Below are 22,942 nucleotides of genomic sequence, written 5' to 3' on the forward strand. Positions count from 1 at the left end.
TATAGCCAACATGGCCACTCCATGTGCCACACGACCAATGTCTCATTTACAGAGACACACAAAGGTTTGGGATTAGTCTGCAATGATATACATATTACCATATACAATATAACGTGTAACGACATATATATATACACTTACGTGCGCGCACACGCACACACACACACACACACACACACGCAAACACACACACGCAAACACACACACACACACACACACACACACTCCCTTGTGTACATACTTTGGACACCAGAGGGCAGAATCATTGTTCCAACTGTGATCCATCAGGGTGTGGACTCCACATAGAAAAACAAAACCCCAGGTTGACACAGGCATTCAGCACAAAGCCTTTTTATTGACATTGAGGATTATACAGTCACAGGTTTGACATATGGAGTGTTTCTTGCTTCAACAGATTCACGCTACCGATGCTTGGAAAGGAGTCATATCATCAGGTGTCTGGACATTCTGCATTTCTGCCATATCATCTGAAGATTCATTTTAATAGTGTAAATGCTGGAGTCAGTTTTGGTTTAAAAAAAAACAACAACACAAATCTAACACTTGAAGACCGATATTAAAATGTTGTTGAAATTAAGTTCATCGATAAATGTTAAAAGCAGTGAGTGGGGAGCAGTGTTTCTGAGCACAGGGTGGCGACAACATCTGGCGATAACGAGAAGGAATAAAACGAAAATGAAAGATATATTTAGGACAGACGTCTTCAAATCCATGACATGAACGGGGGGCGATCACCTTATCGCACACATAACCTCAGACACACATTCACTATAATGTCACAGTTCGGCACGTCACATTTATTTAGCCATCAATTCTAGACTTGGACTTCTTGTCCGCACGCACAAAATCTGCGAGATGGATTCCCCTTTGAAAAGCAGGCCATGAGGGGGTACGAAAATAAATTGCCGCTTAATGATGTGGAATGTAAAAAAAAGAACGTGGAATGTGAAAATAAATCTATAAAGCAATCATTTGGGAGTTAAATGGCATTCAGAGTCAAAGTACAGTGGAAACAAAAAAAAAAATCATATAAGCATAGGAAAAAAAATTAGAATATGCATAGCCCGTTCGCAACTCAAAGACTGGCATAATACCGCCTGAAAAATCGGCAAAAATAAGAAACGCAGAGGTAGATGTGGGGGCAAATGAGAAGGGAAATGTGGTTCTGTAAAGGAGTCAAAAGTGTAAAGAGGTGTAAAAATAAGGTGCAGGGGATACAACGTTTTCAAAGAAAAACAAAAAAAAGAGAGAGAAATGGCACTTCCATAAACGACGACAGAAAGCTTAGTTGATTAAAAAAATATTACAGCCAACCGGGAATTTTCATGTTCCAGAAACAACACAATGTGGAGGAGGGGGGAGACGGGTCTGAGCGTACCACCGAACCGGAATCACTGTCAAAAACAAACCCGAAATACCGTTTTCACAGTAAGAAACCGAGCAGAGCACTGACTTTTGTCGTGGAAATAGGGCGATTGTTTTTCTTCGCCAACTGGTAAAAGAGGATTTCACGACCAAGCACGTCTTACGACATTAAAGACATCAAAGTTCAAGACGGAATGGAATTTAAGATTCGCAGGAGCAGGTTAAAAAGTGGAATAGGGGAGTTCGACGACGATGGCTACAGATAATTGCTATTTGCTATTCTCGGTAACTGATTTAAATCATCGCGTTTTTTTTTTTTTTTTTTTTTAAATACCAACACAAAACTCACAATCACCGAGTTAAAAACATTATAATTTTTTTTTTTTTTTTTTAAACAGGGCACAGAAATTTATGAAGTGCAACTACGCCACGTTATGTTAAGAGTTTGCTTCGCATCGCGTCTGATCCCTAGTTTCAACGTCCATTATAACTTTGCCGCGCCGCGAGGACGGCGGCGCTTTCAGCGCGACGGGACGAAGGACAGCGGGGTCACAAACTTGCACTGAACACAAATTTGGTCTCTCATGCTTTCAACACGGCACACATCACCTCTTCCGTTTGTGTTCCCTTCGGTTTGGCAATGACTTGTAGGTGACTGGAGGGGGGGGGGGGGCATATGTGCGTGTGGGCGTGGGTGAGGATGAGGGCGCGTGTCTGTGTGGGAGGGTGGAGAGCTCAGGCCTCAGTTCTTCAGGACGGAGTCGTACACCTGGTAGACGTACTGGGAGACCTCCGGAGCACGACACTTCAAGGAGAGCTGCAGGAGAAGAAGAAGAAAGGAGTGTGTGTTGTGTGTGTGTGTGTGTGTGTGTGTGTGTGTGTGGGGGGGGGTTAATTAGGAGTTAACATACTTGCAGTTTACAACTTTTTCAACTGTTATTGACAAAGTTGCTCTCAAATTTGGTCCTAAGTTCTTGTTTTAAAGACTTGCTTTTGAATCCCCATCAGACCATTTTTAACCATTCTGTTTCCCTGTAGACGTGAAGAACATCTGTGTAATAAACTGAAAATTGTAGTTGTCTAAACAGGGGGTCTACATTGTGACCGGGCGCCAGCAATGCTGGGACTCAAAAACCCTTTCAGTGTTCGTTGTGAAAGTACGACAAAATGCAAGTACAGTTTTCTCACAAAATGAGACATTTTTTTTTCTGTTTTGTTTCCTGTTTTATTGATATTTCAAAGAGGGAGTTTTTTTCTGAAAAGCTAGATTTAGTCTGATGTCAAATTTTTAATTTTTCAAGAAATCCTATGTGACAAACTGCAAGGTGGATTAAAAAAATAAATAAATAAATAAAAAAAAAGTAAAAATGTCTTCCCCTGTAGTTAATGCTGAATGCTGCCATATTATCCCAGCGGATTTTAATGACGCTGGTTCATATTTCTACAACATTTGTCAACATTTCCAACTCATTTACATCAGTATTGCAGTTAGTCTTGTAGAGTTAGTCCAAACCTCAGAAGCTCAGTGTGGCACCCAAGCTATTTATCTATCTGTCAAAAAAAAATATTGAGATCTTTATTTTAATTTTTATCCCTTGTCTTCATACCTTGAACACATCTAGTCAAATACCTCACAACTAAATTCAAAAATCTAAGACGAAAAAAAAAAAGTGAAATAATGCGCAACAACATTTTAAACCACAAAGAACAAAACCGAACCAAAAAATAAATTATTTTCCGTGACAGAGGAGAGGCGAAGAGGACCACGAATCCCCGTTCCCCTACCGTGTAATTTGGGTTGCCGGGCTGAATCCGGAGCTCTGCCAGGATCCAGATGCCATTAGTGAGCTTCAGGGACTGGTAGAGCATGTCCTGGCCTTCCACGTTCCTCTTGGCGATGGTGTAGATGTTGTTGTTTTGCAGTTTGCCCGACACGGTGTCTGCGAGGCCAAAGTCAACAGTCTCGGTCAGTCTAAAAAACTGGTCTTAGAGAAAGTATCAAGAGGCTGCTGTGAAATGTTGCTCAAAGAAATGTGAAAAATATTTCAGCAAAAAAATAAATATAAAATAAAATAAAATAAAAATAATAATAATAATAATAATCACATCTGTAGATGTATCTACAGGATACTGCCACTTCTTAAACACCAAGTGATAAGTGGTAATCTCATCACCTGTAGACACTGTAATATGAATCGAAGTGGAATTGTGACTATTTTTCATACTTCAAAAAGGCATAAAACCTTTTCTGGATATGTCGGGATCTAAACTCAAGGCGCTGCAAGGGGTGTTCCGTCCGTCCGCCTCCATTTAGTTTGAATGACAGACGGGCTGTCGTCTGAGTTCCCAGGTGTAATGGGTCCCCAGTACATGGGGATAGATTGCGTATTTTCTTTATTTTATAAATCGGTTGAAGCCGGGATATCCTCGCAGCGTCAACCAAAGCCACTATTTTCCCATTCCGAATTGATGGAAGCGGTCAGCTCGAAGTACAGGCTACAAAACACGAAGCGGCCGTCGATAATGTATTTGACCTATAATGTCTCTCGTACCCAAAGCGTCAGTTGGTAACAAAATCAACGCCCACTCGAGAATCCTGATATTTTTCAATAACTCTGCAGAATAGTATGCTCGAATGCCAGTCAAGAACTCAGCGGAATGTGGCAGCTACCATGTCCCCGGTAGCACCACAGCGTAGATTTGAACGAACAGAAAAGCCAGGACGGTCACTACGTTGGGTACTAAATACTGCATCTAGTGGGAAAATGATGGCCACAATACAAATCCAATGCACATAGAGTATATACAGCATATACAGCATATACAGGAGGGACCGAGTAGCTTTACGGGGGTGTCAACAACACGTCACTAGGGCAGCTGTCAGCTACAGAGAAAAACCTGACTGGCTCCAGTGTCCTTCCGGGTCGGGTACACTCGGACACTGATCTTGGGGCAAAGCCTTGGTGGTTTGCGAGCCATTCCGCTTTCAAGCGCAGCACATGTTGGGGATTATGAGAGGCTTCTGAGTGGCTCTTTTAAAGCAAGGGAACAAACAAGAGTACAGTGTAGGTAACTGTGGGGAAGGGTCCCGGGGGAAGAATGGAGGTTAAGTGTCACTTAAAGGTGACTTTCTGCTACCCATGGGTTTAGGATCGGAGGAAGAAACAAAAAAACAAAAGAAGGAAAAAAAAACAAACAAAAACCAAACAAAAAAACCCCAAAAAACAAGGAAACAACTTGTGATAGACATGATCTCAAGAAAGGTCCACTAAATGTTGTTTTGTTAAAATAAGGATAGATGTTTCGCCATTTTGTCCCGAAGTCTGCCGTTGCCTTGAAATTAGTATTAGACTTGAAGAGATCTCCAGAATTTGAATTTGTTTTTCAACACGGTTGCCATGTTGTTTTTTTCAAAGCTATCTCATTAATCTTATACACACAATTCATTTATTCCACTTGAAAGCCAGATTTCTGAATTTAAGTTCCACAAACAGGTCAAAATGACACTCGATGACAAGGCAATGCATCAATCGTTACCTTATTAAACTCACAGTCTGTACCAAACTGGTACAATTATTACATAATTGCCTGATGGCAATCATTTGAGCTAATTGCTAATAATTTTGTAATATGATATTATAATAATGTTTTTCATCCAAATTTTGAGTCAATGATAAAAATTTCCCTCCAGATGTTTTCATCAGTTGGGTTGAGGAAAATTAACTGTCCAGCCAAATTGTTACACTCCAATAACCTTTTTTTCCTTCCTAAGGTGGATATGTATTATTATTATTATTATAATTATTATTGTTATTATTGTCATTATTATTATTAAACTTGAAATGAAAACCATAAAAGACAAAAAAAAAAGTTCTCACAGAGAAATTTAAATGTCACGATCGTGACCATCAATGCAATAGGACTTTGTGTGCCCGAGCAATTTTCCCTTGTGGAGAAATCACTTTGAAACTGAAAATCGGTCACGAGAAAAGCATTTTCCATATCGAATAAGAACCTTGGGTCCAAAAAGGACATACCTGCATTTAGGTGGCATTCCTTAATCTGGTACTGCAGCTCGTTCTCATTGGGAATATCTTTCCAGGTCGCCAGGAACACCTGTCGCTCTGCATAAAACAATAATGTAAAGGGCACATTTATGTGATTTAATGACAGATTGAGATAACCTGCCGCAGAAATCTACAAGCACAGAAATGATTAGGGCCGTTCCCAACTCAGAATTTTGTCAGTCCAATTGGATTTGCCTGGCCAATGCGAATATTCGACTATTCGGTAGCGTGGGGTGGGGGGCACGAACCCTATAAGCAATTGCTCGTGCCTATGGTTGGGTATTGAGACCCGGTATTAAATGGGCCCCGGGGCAAAATTATTAAAGACCGTAGAATTGGAAGCTCCGTCGTTACCAGTGCCATTAACGGTATTGGTGAAAAGAAGAAAAAAAACGTATTTATTTAGGCTGTATAACTAACTTGCAATAACATTAAGATATTCATCTAAGAAGCCTTTTTGCTGTTGTCAAAAGAGACCTCTCTATCTCTCTCCAACTCCATCACCAAAGATATGGAGATATGCGGAAGGTATGGAGATATGTGCGAGGAGGGCGGGGCCGGCTCCCTCTGCCTGGCTCTCACACACACACACACACACACACACACACACACACACACACCCGAGGAGACGAGAGCACAGATTGTGCCCCGATCGCCCCCCTCTCCATGCGTAATGCGCAATTTATTTTAGTTTGTTGTGTTTCTCTTTCACACATATACAAATATGTTTATGATTCCCCTTATTTATAATTCCTCATTGAAATGTCTTCCCTGTGCATTTTTGTAAGCTCCTATTTGTCCTGTTATTTTAATGCACATTAACTTCCCAAAAAAAAAAAAAAGAAATTGCTCGACTTGAGGAATCTCAGTCGACTGACGAGTTTCCGACTGATGATTCCACTTGTTGACTTTCAGCGGGCAGCCCTAGAACGTAGCAGACCAACTTCCAACTTGTGTAAAATTAATTGAAACAAATTCTCAATTTCAAGACAAAAATTTGGAATTAAGTAAAAAAAAACATCAATCCAATCCATTCCGCCCACTTGTTTGACCAAATTGTCCAAAGATGGTTATAATGATTTACTACCATTATATTTTAAAAGATCTATTTTTTTTTTTCCAAATTCAAGCTTGCGAAACCACACTGGTGTAGAAGTGAGTAAGAACTACTTCAAGAAAAACTTAAATCACATACCCATTTTGCCGTCTTCCACAAAGAAGATGTTGAGAGGTATGAGCCCACTAAAGTAAAACACATCTATGTTGTTCTTCACAGCCACCTGAATAGATGAGCACAAAAGCAAGGGATTGGAATTGGACGGATTGTAATATCACAAAACAACAGCGCGTAGAAGTAAGAAGATTGATGTTGGGCGCCATGGTTTCCTGCGCAAAAAATAGCCATTTATTTTTGCCCAAAGGCGTCGTAACGTTACTGGCCGTTTAAGGCATTTCCGACACTTGAATGGGCCAGAAACCAATACCAACAACGTCGATGGGGAAAGAATAGTTTACTTCTGAAGACCTTGAATATCAAAAGCTAAACCAAACCATGTCTGATATTAATCAAATGACCATCGCAATTTCGACACATTACTGGGTTGGAGACAGTAGATGTCACCAAGATAGAAAATGTAATTATTTCTTATGTTCGAATGAGCCCAAACTAGCGGTCGAGTGGATTGGAACTCGGGTTTACATGAATTTAAGAGCTAGAAAGGCGTACATTTGCGTGACTTTCCGTGATTAATGAAAATGCGATAAAGACAGCGATTCCAACAATAACTAGGGATATCTTGGCAAACATGGCAGACAGACATGCTGGAATATTAATTTATTATGATGTCTACTAAACCCAAACCCAGCAAAGACTGGGCATTGGTAATGTGCTCAGACCTGCTTGGCTTTCGTTAAAAAAAGAAAAAGAGGAAAATAAATATGCCAACACGTCTGTACCTGCAGGTTGTTGAGTGGATCCATTTTCATAACTGGGCCGATAGTGTTGAGAGGCAGGGAGACGTCCATGTTCTGGCTGGGCATCAGTGGGGTGTGAATAGGCAGAGGGCTGGTGGGGATCATCCCAAAACTAGATGTGCAAAGAACCAAAAAATAAAATAAAAAGCCAGATCATCAAAAGTGCTTTAAAAAGTATAGGTTCGCCATTTATCAACCCAGGAAAATTCCTCAAAAAAAATGTCGGTTAGAGCTGGTTGTGAAGGTGCAAAAAAAAGACTATAAATAATATAGTGTATATTGTTCTCTCACCTGTTTTTGTTGAACTGGATGGCAAAGTCGGTCATGTGTTGCAGGGCCTTGTTGGTGAAGGTCATGTCCATGTACATGTGTCCCTGGCGTCGAGAGAAGGTTCCAGATATCTCCAAACCCTTGGCTTTAACTGCCGGCAGCCACACCTGACACAAAGAAACTAGACAAGTTTAATTTCATTCCGGTGAAATATATGAATCATCATCTTGCCATCTTAGTTGCAGCATCTCAGAACATACAGGGGTGGACCAAATAACGGAATGATACAATAACAAGGACTTAATAAGGAGATTGGGCCGCCGTCTCCTTATTACCTTCAGATCTATCTGAAATCCTTCTTGGAATGCTGTCACAGAAGTCCTGAACTTTGTGCGGCACGATATTGCACCACCCGTTAAAAAATAAAAACCTCAAGTACTTTGAGGGAGGAAGGAAGTGGTCTCTTGGTGAGACCTTGGTGGTCGCTTTACTGCAATCTTGAATTTCTTCGTGGGAGCGAAGTGCAACTGAACTTGCAAAATGGCGTCATAGAACTTTATTGCAATATGACCATGCGGGGCAATTATTGGACCAATGACTCCCACAGGATGGTCCAGACCAATATGCTCCACCCAGCATGTTTATCCGTTGGCAACAGACATGTGGGTTGAAGACATTGTTTGGTTTTCTCTAGATGTAAACCCATCTGGATGTAGGAAATAAGGGGATTAATGACTCTTCAGAGCATATTACTTTTGTTGATCGCTCAGGATTTGTGCATTGGAGATACAAGCCGTTTCCGAATGGCGTCTCTGCCATAAATTTAATTGTTTCCCGTCAACTGAATTTGTTTCACCATCGCAGACACATAAGTAATTGTGATTTAGCTTCTTCAGAATTTTTTTCATGTCGTGTTTCTGTTGCTTTTGTCCACGGGTGACACAATCCGCTGTATATACTTGTAAGGCGCTGCAAATGTCAAACTCACCGTTTTGGGCACCACGTACCCTCCGGTGGTGACGGCCATGCCCGTGGACAGCTCAAACAGGTCGTTAAGTCCGCTGCTCAGGGCCGCCGGGGCAGGCGTGGGCGATGGAGCAAAAGTATTGGGGACGGACGAGGGGATGAAGTTCTGTCCCACCTGGACGGTTTACGTTCCAAAGAAAAACAAACAAAAATGAGGAAAAGGAATCAAAGCACTCACAGATCTGACGACCAAACAGCAGGCATGGCTAACGAACATGCCGACGATATTGGCAATTCAAATTCAAGGGGCAACCCGATCATGAATTTGGCAATTTTGCTGATCTTGTTCAGAAGCAGTGACTGAAATAACATATAGGTGATTGCATCATAGAGAGAAATTACTAGAGCAAGTCGTCCAGTCATGCAGTGGAGTTAGTTTCAACCCGTTGTTTTGAACTACCGACCCACTTTATCAAATCAAATACAAGCAAGGACAAAATGGGTGAGGCATGCGTCGAGTGCGTTAGAAAGACCCCACCAACGTGGGAGGTTTCGATCTTCGAAACTGCTTTGACATGTTAAGACGGGGAAAACTAGGTCTAAGGATGCATCGTGCAAGCAGCGTGCAGACTGGCGCCGAGCCGGCCAGACTGTTCGGATAGCAGCTAGACAGAAGGGCTTTTGGGACTTACAGCTGGACTTCCCCCAACACCTCCGCCCAGGTCTCCCCCGAGCTACAGGAGAAAAAGGAAGAGAGGCAGATCCCCAACAGACAGCATCCAAACAGGACCGCCCGGTGGACGGATACAGCGGAGCACAAACACAGAGAAAGAGAAAGAGAGACATAAACTTAGCAATAGTGTCCAATAGAGAAGCCCTTGCTTCCGAGAGGAAAAAAATAAAAATACCACATCCCTGTTGGCACGTACATTTGAGGACGAAAATATACAAAGAAATAATGACTAAATTCAAATTTGAATCAAAGATTATCAGTCAAGCAGTTCCTGCACCTTGAGAAGCAAGAATCCAGACATTAAAATGGGTAGAAGTACTCAGTGGCCACTATATTAGTACTGGGAAGGACCCACCTTTGCCCGGAAAACAGCCTGTGGCACGGCTTCAACTAGGTGCTGGAAATATTATATAGACATCCTGGTCCATTTCAACATGATGGCGTCCCACAGTTGCTGCAGATTTGTCGGCTGCACATTCATGCTGCGAATGTCCCGTTCCACAACAGCCCAAAGGTGCTCTCCTGGACTGAGATCTAGTGACTGTGGAGGCCGTCGGAGCGCCCTGAACTCGTTGTAATGTAAGTGGAGCTAGCTTGTGCAGCAGATGTGTGCTTTGTGACAAACTCAATTGGTATTAACGGGCTTAGTGAGCGCCAAGAAAAACATTCCCCAAGCCATTCTACCTGCCAGCCTTAACCGTTGATATGAGGCAGGATGGATCCATGGATTCATGTGGTTTTGGCCTAATTCTGACCCTACCATTTATCATGTCGCAGCAGAAATCAAGATTCGTCAGAGCAGTCTCCCTTTTTTGTTATTATACATCCCCCTCTAATATACCACGGTCAACTTGCACAATGTGCAAATAAATATTGCCGACTGCTCCGTATTTGGGCGGACCTTCCAGGACTGCAAGATCAAAGAATAGCTGCCCGTTTGGCACCTCGGACTCATGTGTTAGTAGTTGAGTGCTTGGAAATGTTCTGCTATTTTACATAATGGTCCAGCAAAACCTGCTTCGAAGAAGGGGCTAGTTAAAGAGATCCTAACATTTTCATAACATTTGGGACATGGTCAATGAAAATCAGTGTGTGTGTGTAAATATATACACACACACACACACACACACACACACACACACACACACACACACACACACACACACACACACACACACACACACACACACACACACACACACACACACACACACACACACAAAAAGTTAAGAGATATTTGGCTTTCGGGTGAAATTTATGGAAAATGTAAAAAGTTCACGCTACAGTGACATTATATCATGAAAGTAGGGCATTAAAGTAGAAGCATGCAATGGTGATTTCCTCATCTCAAACAATGTATTGAAACAAAAGCCAACAACAGTGGTGGGTTTACCACAACAAAAAATGTCAATGTCTCAATAACTTGTCATGTGCCCTTGAGCATCAATTACAGCTTGACAACGACGTCTCATGCTGTTCACAAGTCCACTTATTGTCTGCTGAGGCCTGGCACCCCACTCTTCTTGAAGGGCGGCCCTCAGGTCATTGAGGTTCTGGGGTGCAGAGTTACGAGCCGCTACACGGCCACTCAGCTGATCCCATAGGTTTTCTATGGGATTCAGGTCTGGAGAAAGTGCAGGCCACTCCATTCTCCAGCAGCCGTTCCCTAATGATGCCACCTCCATGAGCTGGAGCATTGTCATCCATGAAGATGAAATGAGGCCTGTGTTGTTCATGCAGGGGCACAATGACTGGATTAATGATGTTATTCAGGTAGTTTGGGCTTGTCACTGTACCATTCACAAAGTGTAGGGCAGTTCTGTATTGACTAGACACACCTGCCCACACTGTAACACCACCACCACCAAAGGCTCGTCTGGTGACAGCAGTGGCTGATGCATAGCGCTCTCCTTGACGTCTCCAACATCGTTGGCGGCCATCATTTCTGCTCAACGTGAATCGACTTTCATCAGAGAACAGCACTGAGGCCACTGGTCCCTCCTCAGCGTCAATGCTCCCTGGCCTGTGCAAGACGATGACGCCTGCTCCTGGTGGTGTGGTCAGGTTCCCTTGCAGGTCATCCAGCACGCAGACCACGCTGATGTGAACGGTTTCGAATGGTCTGATGTGACACTCGGGTGCCTCTCACCTCCCTTAAATGTGCCTGGAGTTGAGTGGCATCATCATCCGCTTCCGCAGGGCACTGTTCACAATGAAGCGCTCATCAGTGTGGGATGTGGCCAAAGGACGTCCATGTCTATGCCTTTCTGTGACTCTTCCAGTCTCTCTGTATCTCTGTTGCAACCTGCTGATGACACTCTGTGACACTCTAAGCTCAGTGGCCACTTCCCTCTGAGAACATCCTGTTTGAAGCCTCGCAATGGCGAGGTACTGTTGATCAATTGTTAGGTGTCGTCTTGGTCTCATGATGTCAAAATGTGAACAGCAATTCTAACTGAACCAGGAAATGTATTGGTTGATTCATGGATCAAACACCTGTTGTGAATTTTGCCGTTCAGCTCCTTGTTAGAGAACAGCAAGTTGTGCAAAAAGTACTGAAACATTGAACAGTTGGACATTATAGTGCATTTTAGGTTCATCCTGAAATTTCACCCGAAAGCCGAATATGCCTAACTTTATGTGAGTTGTGTGTGTGTACACACACACACACACACACACACACACACACACACACACACACACACACACACACACACACACACACACACACACACACACACACACACACACACACACACACACACACACACACACACCCTGCATTGAAACAGGATGAAAAATAATTTGCAACGTAATCTTTATGCAAGCCGCTGTTTTAAAAGAGTTGCACAATTTCACAACTATTTCTCTTCCCCCCATCAACACTACAAATAAGTCATCGTATTCCCTGCTGGTTCAGCTCAGGTGACGGCTCACCTGTTTGTACTCGTCTGCCACCTCGGAATGAAAATATTTAAAAAAGGTGTCAAATACCCATGTTTTATCATAAATACAAACCCAGGCCACCACTGTGCACTGTATCGGCAACCATTATGAAATTGCCACGTTAGCAGTGGTACTCTGGAGTGTTTCTCACCCTAAATGAATCAGGAATGGGACTTAATAGTGGCGCGTCAACAGGGTGTGGGAAGCCAGCTATGAATTCCATTGCATGTGAAGAAAGGTTCATGATCTCATCTGCAGTTCACTATATTATTCATAACTGTGTCCGTTAGAGATGGGAATTGGCAGTGACCTCCCAATCATGAATCCAATCCAATCCTGAAATAAGAAGATATTCAAATAGTTTTGATTGGCTTAGTACTGTTTCAATGATAACATTCATTGCAACTTTTGTTGACCCCCCCCCCCACACACACACTTCCTTATCTTTAAAACTAATATTGTAATAACTAATTAAATAAACCTTTCCTTCCGTTTTCTTTCGGCCATCCTGAAAATAAATGTCTGGGGAGGGAGAGTGTTTGTGCAGAACTGGGATGGAATCACTTTTGTGTTTTCACTCACCAAGCTGTCTAGCCCTCCTCCAAGCAGGTCCACGGCACCCATCTGCATGGACGACACCTGAGGCACATTGACCGGGGGCCCCAGGTCCAGGTTTAGCAAGTCCCCGAGCAGGTCGCCTTGGCTTGGGATGACGTGCGGCTGGTCCATGGCGGCCGCCGGCCCGCCACTCACAGGGCTCTCGCCAGTGTCAGCGCTGCGGTGGAGGGAGAGAGTTTGTCAGTAGGAAGAAACCCATGGGTATTCTTCGGTCCGAACAATTCTGGGGATAAAAAAATATATATATGTTGTCATTTGGCGAATAACTGTTTGGTAAGGGGAGGCGATCAAAAAGACCATGTGAAAATGCATCTCTACATATTTTTGAGAAATGGGACATTTTTTATTTACATTGTTGTGACCAGAATATTACACGCTGCACGAGGATGAAGGAATTGCTCAAATCAAATATGAACTACCACATTAAACCTCTGATTGTTTAGATAGTCATTATTCAAAAGAATCCTAATTCGATGACTCATCCCGCACCTGCTGTGCTGAATGGGCAGGTGTTTGCGGTGGATGCCGTGGCTGCCCTCAACAAAGGCGTTGGGGGGCTTGTGGTAGACCGAGGCCAGGGAGCCGATGTGGCAGATGAGTTCGTCCAGAAGGGTGGGCTCGATGAGGTCGGTTTCCTCTGAGATGAGGGGCTTCTCGGACAGCACCACCTCTTTGGCGGTCACGGGGTCCGTGGACAGGAGGCGCCAGTAGATGTAGCCCCTGTCGCGCAGGTCAGGGTTGTCCGAGTCCTGCGCAGGTATGTGAGGAACAGAACAGAGGGGACAGAGCGGTTGCAGCCGATGGACGCACAAACCGATTTGTGAACCTGCGTTGGCTCCCTGGACACAGCGCTCAACATTTCCTGGATGTTTCACTCATGTTTAACTCGTATCGACCAGCTGGCAAGCTGCCACTAGGTATTCATGTTTGTTTATAAAGATTGCATAGCGATGGTATGAATCTGTTTTTATATGCGTGTGTGTGTGTGTGTGTGTGTGTGTGTGCGTGCGTGCGTTGTGGCACCTGAGTGGCCAGGCTGAGGACTTGCTGTACAAGCTCCTGAGTCTCAGACGGCTTCTTGAGGAACAGTTTGACAATAGCAGTCAGCAGAGTAAGCTGGACCTGAAGAAAAAGGAAGTTCGGGTCGATTAGCAACGCACATTCAAACCACGACCAGGAGCGAATTCTCACTTCAAGTAAATGCAGTAGGAATTAAATTTTCCGCTTGTGTTGCAAATCGGTTTACCCCAGTCTCATGCAAAATATTGTGAAATAGTTTTGCTCAATCTTTGGCAGATACTTGGGCGGTAACGCCCTTATGGTACAAACAATGATGAAGTAATTCTCTCTCACTCTCTCCCTCCCCCCACCTGGGTGCTCTCATCATGGAAACCCTCGAGGAAGCTCTCCAGCAGCTCGTCTGCATTGTCGATCCTCTCTGCGTACTCTCCGACAATCCAGATCATGGCCGCCCGGGCGTCGGGCTCATCCAGAGAGTCCAGGTTCTCGCACAATGTTGCGATGATGCTCTCGTATCTTGGGGGGGGCAAAGGCTTGTCAAATGGCTTGTAAAATCTAAAAGGTCCAAATTGAAAAGTCTCAAAGTGCCAAATTTCGGGAATTCAAAAATCCAGGTCAGCATTAATGCACAAACATAAACAAGCAAAGTGTGAAGAACCGTGACTCTTAATTGTGTCCATTTTTTCTAAAACCCCCGACACTCCTTTTGTTAGATGATGAATGCTACGTTCCTGTGCAGTTCTGAATGCCAAAAGAACCCCCTCAGTAGGGTTTAATATTTTTCCCGAAAATGAGACTATCACGGGAAAAGAAGCACAATGTCCTGGGAATCCCGGGAAATGTATTTGTTTTCAGCTATTGTCGAAACGCATTGGTCGTACTTCAAGCGACACTAAATGCAACAAGGAGAAATATGAGTTCCCAACCTGATTATTTGGTGGTATTGATAAGTATTCAGGCAGTCAGGGGGCAGCCATAAATAAAAGAGATATTACCCTAATTAAAACAAAAAGACTTTGGCACTTTGTGTTTATTAAATACAGTAAGCCTTCAGTTTGTGCAACAGCTGTTTGCGTGTTGCATGTGTCATGCAACACGCCCACAGCTGTTGCATAAACCTAAAAACATGTCTTAAAACATTTTAACATATGCAATGCATGTCCCCCCCCCCCCCCCCCGTTATTATATTTCCCAGAGAAGGTTTGGACGGGCATTCCCGGGAATCTCGTTTCCTTGGATTAAACCCTACCACGCAGCGATAAACCACACCACCTACTTGTTGGGGTATTTGCGGAAGATGTCCCTGATGACCACGATGGCCTCCTGGACCACATAGTTGACCTTGGTCTGAATCAGGTCCAGCAGGGTGCTCACGCAGCGCTCAGCGGATTGCTGGGTTTAGGGAACGGTACAGAGAAACCGTGTTGTTATGAAGCGGATGTTTACAACGACTTCATTCAGCTCACAGCGTGAATCATCGGCCAATCGACAGCGTTTCACGGTTTTTACTAAATTTCACAGTTTCTCACCGTGACTGCAGAGTGGTAAATTGCTCAACAGTAAAACGTTTACAGTCGTCATATGGTGTGACTATAATGCAAACTTCCCTTTTTTTTTTTTTTTTTTTTTTTTTTAAGTGTTATTCAAAAGTCGTTAACCTGTGACTATAATGACAATTTACCATTTTCGAAAAGGGAATTAAACATGTTTAGGGCATAATCCTTTGCATCTAAGCAAAGTGACAATCTGCAGCAGAGTAAGTTTCTCAATAGTGAAGCATTCAGCGAGGCTGTGCAAGGAACAATTATAAATGACGCAGAACTGCCAACCTTGGGGAAATATTTAGAGTAGCACAATAGTGTAACAGGAGTCTGTAACTCTAACCCATGGCGTTTAAGTGACTGCAGCTAAATGACTCCATCAGTTATTCCCACTGTAGTTGTCTCGTAACGAGGCTCATCACATTGTACGCTACGAGCTACCACAGCTAACTTTGTACAGTATACAAATTAATCTCATTAGGATATACCCATCGAAATGAGTCTGAATGAAAGTCTAACCTGACGATTCAGATTTTCATTCAACTGTATGTTCACAATAAAACATTCCCTATTAAATATCTTTTACACTGTCGCCCGATCATTTTGAGTTTATAACCATGATCGGAGAAATACAATTTTCTAATAATTTTGGTCTCATTGGGTATATCTGCTGTATGTCAATGACAAATACATCATGTGATCTGATCCCGCTCACGTGACAGAGCAGCTGCACATACGGACTACCACTGCAATTCTCAGTTACCACATTAGTGAGATTGTTGATTGACACTGTGTGTTTATTATTGTTCATTATTCACTATGTAATCTATGTAATACTATGTAATATCTTTTTTTTTTTTTATAACTAAAAGGAAGTTACATGGACTTTAAACACACAATTGTTTGTCACTTTGTAACATGTTTTTTATCGTCTTTGGGAGTTTGCATTGCCTTACCTCGACTTTAATGGCGCATCGTCCAATGGCCCTGACAGCCTTGCGCACAAAGTCAACGTCTACCTCTGTAGCGTACTCCTTCAACTCAGCCAGTACCTGGGTGCAGTCAATTGCAACAATAACCAACTGTTAATCCAAATCCAAATCCAATAAACAAAACGGTCATTTACGCCACGATCCATATACATAACATCAACAGATTGAACTGTCAGAAAGAAGCAGAGGCAAACATCTGAAAATCCCATAACACTTACATCTGTAACTTTAACTAGGAGCCTTAAAGGCTTGGTACAAAATTTGGTAATATACATTGTAGACATTGCATTGTATTCACTGTTACCTAGTAACTGATGGATGTAGCTGCATCAGTTACTAGGCAACTTGGAACAGGGAAAAAAGGCAGGTTTGGTTGACCTTGTGCAGAGGTCTCAACGTGCAGGATTCTGTGATTTCGACATTTATATAATATCTGCAGTGTTTTGGTTTTACAAAAAGATCCGCAAGCAGTAAACACTAGAATAAAAATCTACAGTGGTTGGGTTGTTAGTAAAAGCGTAGCTGATTTTTTATGTTCTGGATTGGACTCTCCCACTAAAATGTGCATACAAGCCATAGTATATGATTGTTAAAGTACCACCTCTGCAAACCAAGACTGACATCACAAAAGTAAAACCTTTTGCTATAATTACTGTAATTGTTTCATATTAAAACATTATTTATGACAAGTGGCAGTGAATGTTTCTTTACCTGTGCTATGTTGGCCTGGGAGGCCAGGCGAATCATGATGTCCAACTTCTCCAGTTTCACATAGATGGGGTCGTTGTACTTGACAAAGAACACTTTGATCTCCTGCTTAAGGATCTCAGGCCTAGACACAAAACAAGTCATCAGACTCCGCAAGTACTTTATCCATTAGGGGAAAGTTACAATAGCAGACCTGCCAACATTGGGAAAATATTTTGAGTACCACAATAGTGTAGTCTCCGTGGCGTTTGAGTTACTGCAGCTTATTGTTCCATCAGTTATTCACACCGTAGCGTCTCGTAACAAGGCAAATCACATCGTATGCAAGCTACTAAGACTAACTATACAGTATATAGTAATTTATCTCATTAGGATAAACCCCTTGAAATGCATCGTCTCATAAAGTTACCCAACATGTTTACCAACTAGAGATGCACCGATTGTAATTTTCTTGGCCGATTCCTATTTCTGATTTATTTTTAAGTCTGACCTGACGATTCTGATTTCCTATCTGCTGTATGTCGATGACAAATACATCCCGTGATCTGATCATGCTCACGTGATTGGACAGCTGCATATACAAACTACCGCTGCAATTTTCAGTTACCACAATAGTGAGATTGCTGATTTTGACACTGTTTATTATTGTTCATTATACACCATGGAACAATAATAGAACATGAAACCGTCACTGGGTTCCAATAAAATTGGAAAAAAAATTTAATAAAGAATTTATAAAACAAGCGTCTGCTAAATGACTAAATGTAAATGTAACTAACATGGAAATGTCCAGTTCAAACTTCAAATGAAAGTCTCTTTCACTTTAAGTGCAAATATACATGTCTATTATATTTATATGGTACTTTGCAAATAAATTGTAATCATTACAAAAAAGAACAAACAAATAAAATAAATGGCCGACTCTTCTCGGGTTCCTTCACTGGAAGTCCTCCTTCCCGCACCGTGCACTAAACCAACTGAATCAAATCGAACGACTCGTTTTACTGAGTGACGAAGTCTCAAACAGTCAAACTTTTCATCACGAGCAGAGCTCTGCTGTGACAGCGAAGGAAATGCAGTCTGCAATAAATAAATAATTTATCTAATCTTCTTTGTTTACCTTGAAGTACCTTCGAACAGCCGACATTTCCTTTCTTTTGCTCTCTCTTTTGAGCGTCAACTACGTTACATTACGTTGGTACTGGGTTTGAGTATTGGAGGATTTTTACAAGTACAGTATATGAGTGCAGTATTGGGCGTGTAAGGGAAAAGAAAGAAAATATATCTGACACTGATCAGCCTTGAAAACCGGCAAATTCCGGTCACCAGCCGATCGATCAGTACATCTCACGTTTTATGTGTTAACATTACGGTCACATTTTTGTGCTTTATTATAACTCTCCCACTTCCTATTTTACCTCAGCAATGCAGCGTTACACCTCAGTGGATAATAAAGTACTGCTCAATGCGCTGTGAATCAGCGGATGTTGAGTGAGAGGAGAGGGAGGGCTTAAATAACCACAGGTTGTAGCATCTGGTCCAATCTGAGGGATGTAGTTTAAATACCCAATAAATATTATACTTTTTTTTTTTTTTTTTTGCGTCGTTTCAGCTGGCATTTCGTACCTGTGTACTTTGACAAAGAATTGCGTAGTTGGTAAACAAAATACGGGCAGGTTGGCAGGTCTGCAATAGGCATGCAAATACCCATGCGGCTGTGAGATCCATACCTCTTTTGGACGATAAGGTTTATGTTCCTGAGTGCCACATACTGGACTTCCGGCTCCCCGGAAAGCAAGGTGACCAGCGGCGGGGACAGCTTCTTCAGCAGCGTGTTGTAGTAATCTGATTCCTTGGGCAGCAGTTCCAGGAACTTCATCAGCACCTTGACCGCCGACAGCACCACAGCCGAGTTGGCGTGGGACAGTCGGGGTGTGACACGCTCACAGATGCTTTGGCAATGAACAGAAAGGGGTTCAATGGAAATTTAACTGATACTGTGGGACTGATATTGTCAATAGTAAAGCTGTCTCCGAAAAAAAAAAAAAAAAAAAAGACATGCACTGGTGCAGTTTTCTATACTTCTTTGAATAAAGTATGATGAATTGAGTACTACCTTTGGGCCTCTCGTTCATCCTTGGGGTTGTAATTGGACAGGCAGTCCAAGATGAAGATCTGTCCCCACTCTGTGCACTCATTGAGGGCGGTAAGCAGCTTGTTGATGTTCTGCGGGTTGAGGTCCAGCAAGTTGCTGTTGGGATGTGACTCGCTGATCTCGGACAAAGCCGCCACTGCATTGGCCACGACCTAACAGGTTGAGAAAACTCAAGGCTTAACTGGGCAACTTATTAAACATGCTGCTGACTTTTTAAACGTCTGGAGAGATGTTTCCATTTGCAAAAAAGCCAGAGGGAAGCGGTATCGGAGCAACCCTACCCTGCCTATTTTCAAAGCAAGGAAGTCATCAGTGCAGCAACGTACCATGGGGTTGGAGTCGGCGATGAGATCCCTCAGAGAGTCCAGGAAGCCCTGGTCCTCCACCATCTGGGCATTGATGTCATGGAGCTTGGCTACACAAACGGCTGCCGTCTTCCGAACGTATGGGTCCTCATCCTTCAGACATTTCCTTAGTGGCTCACAGAGGTACTCTGTGATCTTGTCCACTCGGATGCAGCCCATGGTGCGCACAGCCAGAGCACGAATCAGAGGGTTGGGGTCCTCGCAGTCCTTCGCAGTGGATGAGAGTTAAGGGGATATAGAAAATGAATTTCACACTTTCTATGTAGGTGACATTTTGTGGTAGGTGACATATTGTTATTAAATTAACAAAGCGTCAAATCGTGATGCACAATTTTGAACCTCAGATTAAGGACAATCAAGCCGCACTGGTGTCAAATCAATCCACAGTGATCTTATCAATCAATCTTAGCAAACGGGGGGCCTTGCCTTGACAAAGCTGTTGACAGCCATAATGGCCATGTCAGGCTGGCTCTTGGCATAGTTCATCAAGTAGAGGTAAACCAGCTTCTTCAGCTCCAGGTTATCGGTCTGCATGCAGTTCACCACATCCGGAAAAAGAGAGCTGAAGGCAAAATTTGACAATTTAAATCATAACTGACAAAGCATTCAGATTGTAACTCGTCCCTGTAAAATCCAAGATACGGGATATTGCAGAAAACTGTTGGTCTTAGCATGGCACAATATAGGGAAAATATGCAGTGGGAATTAATGATGTAGTATGATATTGTGATGCAGAAAGGAAATGTGATGAAGCAAAATTTGGATTGCCCATTTCAAAATGTCTCAGAAGTTGATATTTTTATTATTATTATTATTTTATGTATGTTTTTTGCCTTTTTGGCTGAACATTCGTCATACAACACTAGAAGCGCGGGCATTCTTTAAAGTCCGACTAACTAGCACATCTGAGCATTTCTGCAGCCTTTTGTTGTGACTAATGGACAACAGGCCTCGTATTTATATTTCAATAACAAATAAAAATATGATAAATTGTGCAGCCCTGGTAGGCATCGATGCTCAACTGGTAAGTTTTGTTTTTTGTATTTTATCCCCACCTACCTGACATCCTTCCCCACCGTCATGGCCGCAATGACCTTCTTCACAGCCTCCTTTCGCTTCTCCTTCTTCTCATTGTTCAGTTCAGCCTTTAGCTCAAAGATCTCGCCTGGAAGGGAGGGGAAAATACATTGGTAAATAAACTCATAAAAGATTAAATCAAACCCAACTTTATGACAAATGCCTTTTTCCCTTCTTTTTAACATCTGTGTCGTACTAATTTTTTGGAAACTAACCAAAAATATCCCCATAGAGGAACCAGTAATACCAATGTTATTCAGTTGCCATTACATTCCATTTTAATTATCTGACATTAGTTTTATTCTCTCACCTTTTTTGTTGGTGGTGAAATATTTGGAGTCTGTCATGATTGTAGGCCTTCAAGTCTGAGGAAAAGAAAAATACAGTCAAAAAAAAAAAAAAAAAAAAAGTTTTTGAACTTACATAAAGTGAAGGCAAACGTCTTGGGGTTAACAGCGGGCCAGGCAAACCTTAACAAAATCCTGGATGGCACAGACTTCCTTTTCACTCTAATTCGGGTGAAAACGGGTGGAAACCAACGGATACCTGGACCGGGAGTGATTTAAGACTTGAATTCTCATAGTAATTGCTGATGTATGTTTTTTTCTGTTATTGGATGTGCAACACAATTTATTGTGAAGGAAGTAACCCATAAAGTTTATTTGAAGTTCATTGGAAGATTATTTGACTGTAAAACAAACTTCAGTTAGGAGCAGCTTGTGGGATGCTTAAATGCTCTTGTAAAAGCACGTCACCCCCCCGGATGCTGCGCTCATCAGATGAGCGTCGCCGGGCTCTGCCGGCCGTACAACCACGACAATCCAGGTTATTCTCATTTGTAGTTCCACGTTGGTGGAACGAGCTGCCAAAAACGACCAGAGCAGGGGCCTCCCTCTCTGTCTTTAAGAAGCGCTTGAAGACCCAGCTCTTCAGAGAGCACCTCCTCTCCGAACTTACAATTACTTAGCACTACTTAGCAGTATTTATTGTTACACTAATGTCTCTGTCGCAATGTAGCTTGAATGTTATTCTCCCTTGTAAGATAAAAGCGTCTGCTCAATGACTAAATGTAAATGTAATGTAAAATGTCAGACAGTTTGGCGTCAATCGCAAAAATATGTATGGAATGGAATGCAGATTCCAGATTGACGCAGATTTCTGAGATATATAAAGGGCGTAAAAATGTAGTTCTTAATCTATATAATTGTTCTTATAATTCCAACTTTATTTTGCACAGCCCTGGGAGTTTTCCGCTCATCGCTCCAACTGCACCGTACTGTGTGACGAACAAAAGTCTTAATTCTTGAACACTTAGCTCTCTGAACGGGGACGTTTTAAGAGAAGGCAGGTAACGCAGGGGAGGCTTGACCTCGGATAGAAAAACATCCGTCACGAATCGCAGAATCCAACTCGAACGAATAAAGACATTTCAACCTCATACGGACAACGGCAAAACGAGGCGGAATTGATACGCTCGGTAGAAAAGCACAATGTTTACACTTTCACTTTGCTAACATTAGCATTAGCGGACGTTAGCCGGAGACCGGCAGTGATGACACTACTGCCCACACGGAAAATGGGCGAACTAGTGACATAGACAGTGGGAACGCTTTTGGGTCTTGGATGCATTTTAGAAAAAAATAAATCGCGGCAGATTCTAAAATAAAAACGCGGCGCGGCACTGAGTGACGTGCGTACCCATCGCCATCCTCAGATCCTGGTTTTTGTAATGGCTGACCATAGCGCCGTATCCTTGCAAAGGAAAAACAGCAAGAGGAAGCATTCGATGTGGAAGGTCACAGTTACCCGCGTGGATGCGATGTCGGCGCTAAAATGTCACCGTGGGTGGAACGACGATCCCGGATGGGTTAGACTGGAAGTCGCGGGGTTAATTGTCCTTGGATCTCCCCTGGATAACTGAGAGCGGCTGAAAGATGGAGAATTCCTAAGGTTTTAACTGGTGAGGCGTTCAAGTGCACTCGTAGCTATCACGGCTACCATGCTGCACCGATTGGGGTAAAAAAAAAAAAAAAAGATCGTCTTCGTTTTTGTCTGTGTATGGATGAACATATTTTACTACTTATCACAACATATGTTAAAATGTGTTGACTGAACGGAGAAAAA

General features: G+C 42.7%; 1 protein-coding gene across 1 annotated transcript; it reads right to left on the minus strand.

Moving 5' to 3' along the window:
* Nucleotides 1-335: 335 nt before the first annotated feature.
* On the minus strand, nucleotides 336-22,754 carry ap2b1 (adaptor related protein complex 2 subunit beta 1). Its single transcript, XM_080014384.1, has 22 exons — nucleotides 22,625-22,754; nucleotides 21,129-21,183; nucleotides 20,801-20,906; nucleotides 20,168-20,303; nucleotides 19,703-19,948; nucleotides 19,338-19,528; nucleotides 18,952-19,173; nucleotides 17,225-17,345; nucleotides 16,478-16,573; nucleotides 15,257-15,372; nucleotides 14,331-14,496; nucleotides 13,984-14,082; nucleotides 13,450-13,709; nucleotides 12,925-13,117; nucleotides 9,356-9,397; nucleotides 8,686-8,838; nucleotides 7,719-7,864; nucleotides 7,410-7,539; nucleotides 6,649-6,733; nucleotides 5,424-5,510; nucleotides 3,172-3,326; nucleotides 336-2,203 (listed from the first exon to the last, which is right to left on the minus strand). The coding sequence occupies exons 2-22, from the start codon at nucleotides 21,163-21,165 to the stop codon at nucleotides 2,129-2,131; spliced, it is 2,862 nt and encodes a 953-aa protein (XP_079870510.1). The 5' UTR covers nucleotides 21,166-21,183; nucleotides 22,625-22,754; the 3' UTR covers nucleotides 336-2,128.
* Between the last annotated feature and the right edge of the window lie 188 nt (nucleotides 22,755-22,942).

This window comes from Zeus faber (genome assembly GCF_960531495.2).
Source record: "Zeus faber genome assembly, chromosome: 14".
Taxonomy (NCBI): domain Eukaryota; kingdom Metazoa; phylum Chordata; class Actinopteri; order Zeiformes; family Zeidae; genus Zeus; species Zeus faber.